The 10,557-nt window shown below is 30.9% G+C and overlaps 1 protein-coding gene across 1 annotated transcript; it reads left to right on the top strand.

Annotated features, from left to right (window-relative positions):
• Window positions 1-334: 334 nt before the first annotated feature.
• On the top strand, window positions 335-10,357 carry Ufsp2 (UFM1 specific peptidase 2). The gene is made up of 7 exons (XM_072535111.1): window positions 335-979; window positions 1,034-1,376; window positions 2,008-2,340; window positions 6,502-6,759; window positions 7,089-7,232; window positions 7,900-8,274; window positions 10,065-10,357. The coding sequence occupies exons 1-7, from the start codon at window positions 929-931 to the stop codon at window positions 10,274-10,276; spliced, it is 1,716 nt and encodes a 571-aa protein (XP_072391212.1). The 5' UTR covers window positions 335-928; the 3' UTR covers window positions 10,277-10,357.
• The last annotated feature ends 200 nt before the right edge of the window (window positions 10,358-10,557 follow it).

Raw genomic sequence — 10,557 nt, 5'->3', positions numbered from 1 at the left:
TTTGGATACTGACACAAATGGATCAAAATGAAAAGAAAACACAAATTCAAAAACCTAAATATAATTGTTCATTGCCTTATATAATAAAATAACATTGATATAATGATATATGATTATATTTTATTTCATTCGTGTAATTACCCCTAGAATTGCCTTTTTTAGATATTTGAAATATTTATTGTAATTTAATGGAAATAAATTTTTTTTGATGATTAAATATATATAAGATTAAACAGAAAAACAAATGTTTATACAATTATTGGAACAATAATTATTCAAGGTTTATTGGACTGAATTGTATGTAGTCTGATGATGTCGATGATGATGACATACATCTGCAATGGACCGTGGAAGTGTGACGTCACAACTGTCAATTACTTTCCAAACAAAAGTTGAAATGTCCAATCTCAAGACTTTTTAATTTCTATAAAGTTAACATTTTGCTTCCTCTGCTGCTTTTTCTTTTAAGTATAGTGTTTTTAAGATAATACCATCATAATTCAGTGTTCTATTTCTATGAAATATAGTTTAAAAGTTTAAATTAAAGACATTCTAACCTTACTTTATTGATACATGCATTTTATTCTATTTTTATAAAACAACATGCTTTATTGTTTACACAACCTTGTAAAATTGTTGTAGTAACTATTAGAATACTTAGATATTGCAAAAAGCGGAAAGATTCTGTAAAAAAAAAATGAAAAAATAACGAAAAATACAAATTATCCACACTAAACAAGGTTTGTTTGGAAAGTGAAACTGACATATGTCAATAAAATCTACGTCATCACTTCCACGGTCCATTTAAAAAACTGTCATTTTATTGGTGTATGCTATGCATTTTTAGTTGTATGAAATTGGAGTTTATATTTTGATTTTTTGAATCTAGCAGGTGGCAAGTGATTGATGATTTTGAAATATTTATTGAATGGTAGCCGAAATGAAGCAAACAATAAAAATATCCCAAACTATTATAGATGTAAGACCTACCTTAAATTTCAATAACTCTGTTTACTTTATAATTTCATTTTAGAGACTAGGACATAGCCTTAACAGCTGTGATGGTAATTTGTACGGAATTTCCCATAAAAATGAACTATTTATCCTCGTTTTACAGGCAGATTCAGAAAACAAAATTGATTTCGTTAATTTCCTTCCTACCGGAATTGAATTATGCGGCCGTTTTCAAGTTACAGCCGAAACTACTGACTTAAATATACAACTTCCAACTAAATCAATATTACTTACAAATATTATTGGCAAGGAAAATAACGTTAATCTTTACCAAGAACAGAATGGAAAGCTCAATAAATCTGAATATCACATTATCACTGAACAGGAGATTAATAGCACATTTTTATTTATCAGACTAAGAGGTATGTTATAATTCTTTTATAAAGGTATAATTGACTAGTGGTATCCAATTTCAAGATAGGTACATGAAAAAAATTACTACATAATGGATGATACCCAAGTAGGTATTATCTACTTATTAAGTGCAATGTCCTCTCAACTTTACCATTGAAACATTGAATTTGAAAACATGAAATATTGTTCTGTGTGTATACATCTACGTACCAATTTTTTAAATCCAGACATTGGGTGTTATCCAAATTGAATGGTCATCTCAATATTGATGGTATGGGATCTCTTCCACAATTTATTAATTTTCCACATGTGCATGTGATCTTTTTATGCTATTATACAAGTATTATATTTTATATCTTTACTGATTTTTTGAAATTAGCTTACTAGTATCTTATGCTGGGACATCTGGTTCTATATTACATCCCCCTATTATCTGTCATCAATCTGGACAAAACCTCATCACTTGCCAGTAAAACAAAATTTCAAAATATACATTTAAAAATACAATTATTCAGTTATTTTAAATTTGTTCCCTTAATTATGTTATGAAACCAATACATTGCAATCACCTCTTCACAACAGCCTATAATATAGTATATGATTACATCAATTATAAAAACTCTTTTAATAATTTTTTAGGTGAAGTTGTCCTAAAATCTGAATTTACCATTCAATCATTGAAGGATGCCTTCCAAGTAATTCAGAAATCACTACCATCTGATAGTGTTTTTGGTCTTCTAAAAAGCAATTTATTTCTCCAAGAACATGACACAATAAATGCTGAGTTTAATAGTACTATTAATGAATTTTATGAGGATTTAAATAGTGCAAATGATGAAGGCAATAGAAAAAAGAATAAAGTTGTTAATATAAAGCCAAGAGTTTTAGACTTTAACTTTCTTCAACAATTAACAAGGGATAAATCAGTTGATAGTATAAAAGAACATGCTCCAATTGGAATTCTTAACAAAAGTAAGATTTAAGTATTTATAAATAATTTTAGAATGTTTTATATTTTACTGTTAACCTCTTAAATTGTATCCACCAATCCCATTTTGGGCTTGGTGGATACAAATATAATATTTATTATAAATGTGTTATTACTGTGTGTGATCTAGAGGATGTTTAGTAAGTATCTTTAAGAATAATTTGTGATAATGGTTGTCAACCCAGGATTACCCATCCACCAGGACCTAATTGATTTCAAAAGACTCAAATTCAGAAACCCTTTGCAAGTACTGTACAACAACTTGTAAGGCCAAAACTACAATGATGCTGAAGCCTGGAGAATAGACTGGACCAATAGAACCAATTCCAGATGGCACATACCTAAATCCCCCTAACCATCCAGCTGTCTTCCATCTATTAAGGAAAACATATGCAGCATTAAACAGAATACATAAAGGCCATAGGCGTTGTAGATCCTCCCTATTTAGATGGAACATAAGGCCCAACTCTAGCTGCGACTGTGGAGCCCAAGAACAAACTATCCACCACATCGTCAAGGAGTGTCCACTAGGGGGTTTTCAATGGTACTGATGATCATCTTTTGAAGGCAACCCTACTGCTGAAAAGTGGCTGCACAATTTGAATATGGAGATAATACTAGTCTTATTAAAGAATATAACTTCTAGTGTCTAGTTTTTGATGAAAAAGTATATATTTTTCCATAATGGAAATTTTGACAACAATTTAACCTGGCGTTGTCAAAGCCATTTTTCCGAAAAAAAAAATTTAACCTCCAAATTACTGTCACATTATTGCAGGACAGACAACTAAAAAATTGGAGTTGAAAAAATATTTTAAAAGAAAAATCAAGGTCAATCATTTATACAAAAAGTATTATGAGAAAAAACAAAGCTATCACGTTTCCATTATGGAATTGCTATGAATAGTTAGAATAGTTTTATATTCATAAACACAAAAATGATTATATGATCTTTGATGTTCTTAAAAGGTACGGAAAACTTCTGAAGCAAAATATAGACATTATATAGACAAATGTTGGCTAAAAGTTAGAAAACAAAGGATAAGAAAGCTTAGAAGGAAAATGTCATTTATTCACTTTAGTCCATATTATATGCTAGAAAATTTGATTACAAAAGCAAATTACATGTATATACTTTTCTATTTATCTTAATGTATAAATTACTGCTGAAATAAAACTAGAGGTGAACTTGTGTCATTGATATTGGCTACTTGTACAGTATGTGTTTATGGGTTTTTATGTGTGAGTGTGTGTTATATTCAATCAAATCTGCAGGTAATAACATAGATATGCCATGTTTCCAGTTGATTTGCAGGTGTTTATTTGGTTATCACCTATCCTAGGTACTATATACAAGGTGCGTTTCAAAAAAATACCCAGAATTTTCATTTTTTGAAAAAAAAAAAATTATTTATTTGTCTACATTAATGTTGTCTGCCTCAAAGTAGTGCCCATCAGATATTATAGTATGTCCACTCTATCTTTTCCCATGCATGAAATTATTCACAGATTACTTTTTATACTAGGTCTCTTTTTTATTCGCAGAAACTAGTATTGTAAAATTAAGCCGCTTTTCCATAGGGATCACAATAAGTTAAACAAGGATCAACAATATGGCATGTCTTTGATACCCTGTTTACTGTAAATTTCGACGTTTTTGATTTTCATTAACAGTGACATTAGCTCATTTGTCATGTTTATTGATTTATTTGAATTTATTATTTTTTTTTTGGTTTTTCAAATTACTTAACTTGTCTGTGGGTATGTCATGTAAATTATAATTAAAAAAAAAAAAATTTCAGCACCTTCATGTTTTCAATGTGATTATGGTTATATATTATGGTGAATATAAATATATTACGATTTTCCATCAGTTTTAATAGATTTTACACATATTTTATTCTCATCTTGCCATAAGCGACATATAGATCTATAGATTAAGTTTTATCTATAAAAATAAACTTGTACAGTTTTTCATGTTTATATTTTTTATATAATTTCAAAGATTCTACTCTCTTCACAACAATATGAGATTGTTCCATCAGTCCTCACCTTGGATCATCTTTTACCTATTTAAAACCAATGTCTTTCAGTACAATATTGAATGGCATACAATAACCACTAAACAGATCTTTTTCCTTTAATTGAATCCATAAATGGGTCAAAGTCACATGAGTGACGAAAGGAAGAGTTGCAATTCTGACTTTCGGGTCCCCAGACAAAGACGAGTATTAGTAAGATTGTAGTGTTGATAACTTAATTTGTGAAAAATTTGCACTTGTGTCACTGTTTCCCTAAAGGTGCGATATGTTAAAAATATTTTTTTTTATGTAATTCACTCGATAGTTTTGTATTTCTCAACATTAGGTAATATTAAATCTTTTTAACAATATTAACTTTGGTGTTGTGACTTTTTTTAAATTGATTTATTACCGTTCTACATTTGTTTATGTTATACTAGTAATAGTCGGCAATGATTCCATCAATTTCATCGATAGTGAAAAAGAATAAACACTTCAATAAAAAAAAGTGTGTGTACTTAGCACATACGTAAAAGGTTATACTTCTATTATATAATTTCAACAAAATTAATATATTTTAAACAGTTTACTTGTATTTTTTTTAATAATAAACTAATTTTAATACTTACTATTTTTCAAAAAAGTCCTTAAAATAATACCAAGAATTAAAAAAAAAGTAAGGCAACAACACGAGGTGTTCCACGTCTACTTGGTACCGTAGCGGTCACCCATCCAAATATTAACCGCGTTCGACATTGCTGCTATTTTACAATAGAATAAAATTGATACAAAATTAATTATTTTGGCAGATTGTACAAATAATATTAAGATTACTTTTTAATCTCCTTTTCATCATATTTTATTAATCCTATCCCCGACGAATGCTAATCCAAATACACAAAAATTATAATTATTACATTGACAGTAGTAGGTATCAATGATAATTATCTACACAACGACGTACGTTTAATATTTTGATTTAACTTGTTTAAAAATGAATTATGACTCACAGGAAAAGATATAGTGGACATACTATATGCACTTGTGCCAAGGCTTCTACCAATCCTTGAAACACTTCTCAAACTCGATCTTTGGGATAGCCTTTAGTTCGTTCAGCGATGCTCTTTTAATGTCATCTACTTTTAAAATTTCCTTTATATTTTTGGAAATAGAAAAAAGTCACACGAGGCATCTCTGGCGAATAATTGTTTTTGGCCAAAAATTCACGAACAAACAATGAATGTTAACTGGTGCATTATCGTGATGCAAAAGTCATGAGTTGTTTTTCCACAAATCCGAATTGCTTTACGCAAACGGCGTTGAACTCGTAGGTAGTAATCTTTATTGACTTTTTGACCTCGTGGCAAAAATTAATGGGACATGAAGCCATTAAAATCAAAGAACAGTGAGCATAATCTTCACGTTCGACCACACTAGTCGAGCATTTTTTGGTCTTGCGAACCAGAATGCCTCCACTGGGATGATTGAACCTTAATTTCGACATCATATCTGTAAACCCATGTTTCGTCACCTGCTTATGAGTAAATCTGGGCCGTCATTTAGTGACTACTGAGCAACTTCCATTTGCCGCTGATTTTGTTCAAAACTCAACAATTTTGGAACAAATTTTGCTGACGCGCGTTTCAAACGCATTTTTTTATACTTCAGGAGCATATATATTGGACACACTGAATAGGGGATGAGAACTTTCCCATTCAGTCTATTCTGTAATATATAACAATAAAACACTGAAAAATTTTGTTTTCAAAACTTCCACAAAATTCATTATATATGTAATATCTTATTTAGTGATAATATCTTATCTACTGTAGTCAGCTGTTTCGGCAGAGTGCCTTTGTCAAGTAATCTATTTTTCGGCATTCTGTTTACTATATCTATACATATATTCTAATCATTTACATATTGATATATTTTTTTAAAACTTTTTTAAACTCTTACTGCATTTTTGCGTGTAAGCAGGTTTTAATGATCTTTTTATTTGCTTTTGACCTGGAATGCTTCCCCAATGCACTTTTGCTTTTCAAGGATGAATGTTCGTTTTATAATAGTAATTAAAGATTTTAATATAATATGTTTTAAATAAAATGTTTTAAAAATTTTTAGATCCATTGACCATTATTGATACATTGTTACCACTAGATTGTATTTCTATGGTTCATGAACAAACTAAGACAAGTGAACTCTATGAAATTTTACTAAAAAGTACTGCAAGTAGATTAAGTTTATTTGAAGAGAAAATTCTTCAATTCGTAAAAAGTAACGGCAAATCTTTGATATTTCAACTATACCATTATTATCCTGAGGAATGCAAACATTTTTTGACATTACTATATGCAAAGAATCAGACAGATAAAGATACTGGTAAGTGATTATCAACTAGGTTTTAATGTACCTAACCCAACAAAATATTTAATTATTCTGTAATGTAATGTTGAAAGTTAATTTACTCTTTTTATTGGGAATTAAGTACAAGTTTAGTTTAAAATATGTTTATTTTGACTTCCACATCGGAATTCGTTCTCAAAATCCGAAGCGGAAATTGAAATGCCTAAATAAACACAATTTAGACTAAAATTGTGGTTATTTCCCAATAAAAATATTAATTAAATTAATATTAATTGAAATACCACAAGAAAATAGCTTCATAATAATATTGAAAGGTTATTTTATTTATTTGGTTTTTATTTTAGAATCGGAACGCCAACTAATACACAAACAATTACTCTTGGATTCGTATACCCCTAGGTTTAGAAGAGCAAATCAGTATTCATTTGATAAGAAACTGAATGGTCCATTGCATAATCCGCACGAAGGAATTAAAAACACTGATAATGGTTCGTACCTCTTAATGTTTTAGTACAACGTTAGTAATATTAGTGGTTTTTAAATAAATCTTCTTACTCAATATTTTACCCCACGATTTTTATACTATATATTTTTTATATATGTATGTATTATATAAATATAAATCCCTATTTCCTTATGTCACGCCATAACTTGGGAACGATTTAGCCAATTTTATTACCTAATCCTTTTTTTTTTAAGTTTTCTAATACTGTGTAGAAGGTTCTTACGAAAAGAAAATTTGCGAAATGTGCACAGAAAATTGAAAAATTTCAGAAAACTTAACATTTATTTAAATTTTGCTCGTTTAACAATTTCGCGTTTTACAGTTGCCACGATTCAAATGTTATACTGGGTATTACACTGGTGTATATTTCCGCTTGTCATGCGGAGAGTCAGAGAAACCGATAGGAAACCGAAAACCCGAAAATATGAGAAACTCAATGTCCGGCATTATCCCCAGGATCAGCGTGTCCTCACTTTACCCTACATCAACTTATGCTGAAGGAAAGAAGAACCTTATTTTGTACGACTATTTTCTGAATAAGAAAAATTGAAAAAAAAAATTGGAAGCCTATATTATTGCAAGCAAATTTAGTGTATTTAAATATTTCTGCATGATTAGACACTGTATACTGATATTTTTTCTTGTTGTAGGTGGTACAATTGCATTAGTTAAAGGGAAATATGAGTACTACCACTATTGTCAAAATAATATGGATGACAATGGTTGGGGTTGTGCTTATCGCTCCTTACAAACTTTAGCTTCCTGGTTTAAACTGCAGGGATATGTTGATAGGGAAGTGCCCACTTATAAGGAAATACAACAATGCTTGGTAGATATTAGAGATAAACCTGCTAGCTTTGTTGGATCCAGACAGTGGATTGGATCTACTGAAGTTAATTTTGTGTTAAATACATTATTAGGTGTTCAAAATAAAATTGTCTATGTTAGTAATGGTGAAGATATGGCTTCGCAAGGTCCTGAATTGGTTAATCATTTTCAGAATTATGGGTCACCCATAATGATAGGTTTGTATATTTTCACGAACTTAAATATTTTATACTATTAAATCACTTAAATATTATTCAGCGTTACTTTGTTACACTTTTAAGGAACGCTATGCTCAGCAATTCTTCATATTAAATAACCCGCTTTAAATTGTCTCATTATTTATGTTCACTCATTTTGACTCCAATAGGTATATCTTGTTCGACCGGTTTATCGTTGCCTTGCAACTGTTCCGGTCCAACACTCCCTCTAATCAATCCTCCACTTCTTACAACCAACCTGTTGAAACACAGCAACTGCCACACAAACCACACTAAAACCCAAAACTACACCTACACAACCAGCCAATACCCCGAATCAATCATCGAGACTTCTTTAAAACCATCAATATCCCCAAAACTCCAAACCCCAACACAATAATGCCCCCAAAAAAGGGCAAACTCTTCTAAACGTTCTTGCTAAGATCTTTGAGAGGATCCTTAAGGAAAGATTCATAGACTTTACCAGAGAAAACCCTTTTCCAATTCGGCTTGAAAGAAGGTCCAACGCCCAGTTGACTGAAATCGTCACCCACATCACTCAAAAATTAAATGACAAAAAATGTCCAGAAAGCCTTTGATCAAGTCTGGCATGCCGGTTTATTGAAGACACTACTGAACGTCGGGTTGCTCATCCCATTTATCAAACTCCACTCGTATACATACCTTCACTCCTATAGCATAGGTGCCTCAAAGTTCCATTCTGGCACTCATACTATACGCAATATACAACAGTGCATTTCTTAACCCCACAAACATCAATACTATTTTACCCCACTTTACACAAACGACACTGCTATTATAACAAGATCTCGAGATACATATGTCATGGCAAGGCATACTCAAAATCACCTGAACCTTATCGATAGCTGGTGCGAAAGATGGAGAAAAACACCTAATTCAAATAAAACACAACATACTCTTTAGACATTAAACACTAGCGGCTACCACACACCCCTTGCAGAAGAAAGATTGGACCTGTGGCTATAGGGGGCGGGCATCCAATTCATCGATCAGATCGAATATACCAAATCACTAAACTGGAGACAAGATCTGATGGCAACCCGTAACAAGGTTATTAGAAAAAGAGTCAGTATACTCAACGTTCTATGTGAAAAATTCGGACGATCGCAAGCGAAAACACTTATACACACCTACAAAACGTACATCCCAGCAGACAGAGCAGACATCTACGATCTGCTCAATAGAGATCTCACACAAAGCATTGGAAAGAAGTATTCTGCGTAAAGTAAATTACAAAACCCACGACTCCCTCCAACTAAATTTCCTCTGGAAAAAAGGAACCAAATGCAATATGTATGTAACATTCAATATCCATTCTCTGTTAGCTACAGGCTATCTAACAAAATATAGTATAATTATAATTTTTCATGACTGTGTGTAAGCGTAGATTTATTCTCTTTGTTTACCCTAACAAAAATATGACAATACCTTATCCGTAGTCCAGTATTGTTTGTCTGTTAAAAATGTCTTGATGGACCCCTAGGTGAGAACCGAGTAAACTTGTATATTCCTTTCAGTGTTTTCATCTAGTAATTTTCCGTCTATATCGAGTTAGAAATATCATTGTATATTTATCTGGTTAAAGAATCTTTTGAAACTGACTGAATGACAAAAGTCATAAAAAAAATCTAGTAAACTTTTTGACATTATTTAGTGACAGTAATTACAAAGATTTTTTAACTTTAAGATTGTAATAATTTAAAAGTCACTTTTTTTATTATAATTAACTTTGAATATAAATGTTTTAGGTGGGGGTGTTTTGGCTCACACGATTTTGGGAGTTGACTACAATCAACAGACTGGTGATATAAGATTTTTAATTCTCGATCCCCACTATACGGGAGGGGAAGATTTACATGTTATACAAAATAAAGGATGGTGTGGCTGGAAAAACCTCTCATTTTGGAATAAAACAGCATACTACAATATGTGCTTACCGCTTGTTCCTAGAGAAGTTTAAATTTCCATTGGATTTATAAATTCGATCACACTGTTACATTTTTTATGTCTATGTATAAAGAATAAAGCATTATCATTAAAATATTTTAATAAATTTCTTTTCATGTCATGAATTGTGTGTAAATGTCGGGACTGCCGTCTGTGGCTAAAATTCAAACTGCATTTATTCCAGGAGTTCGATATTTCATTGAATGTTTATTTTTTTTTTCAACTTCTTCAGAAACATACTACAAAATTAACTAACCATTAGATACATTCACACAATTAAGAAATGCTGTATTT

Source organism: Diabrotica undecimpunctata, chromosome 6, assembly GCF_040954645.1.
Source record: "Diabrotica undecimpunctata isolate CICGRU chromosome 6, icDiaUnde3, whole genome shotgun sequence".
NCBI classification, from domain to species: domain Eukaryota; kingdom Metazoa; phylum Arthropoda; class Insecta; order Coleoptera; family Chrysomelidae; genus Diabrotica; species Diabrotica undecimpunctata.
The sequence above is the reverse complement of the archived record's forward strand: the minus strand, read 5'-3'. Positions and strand labels throughout refer to the sequence as shown.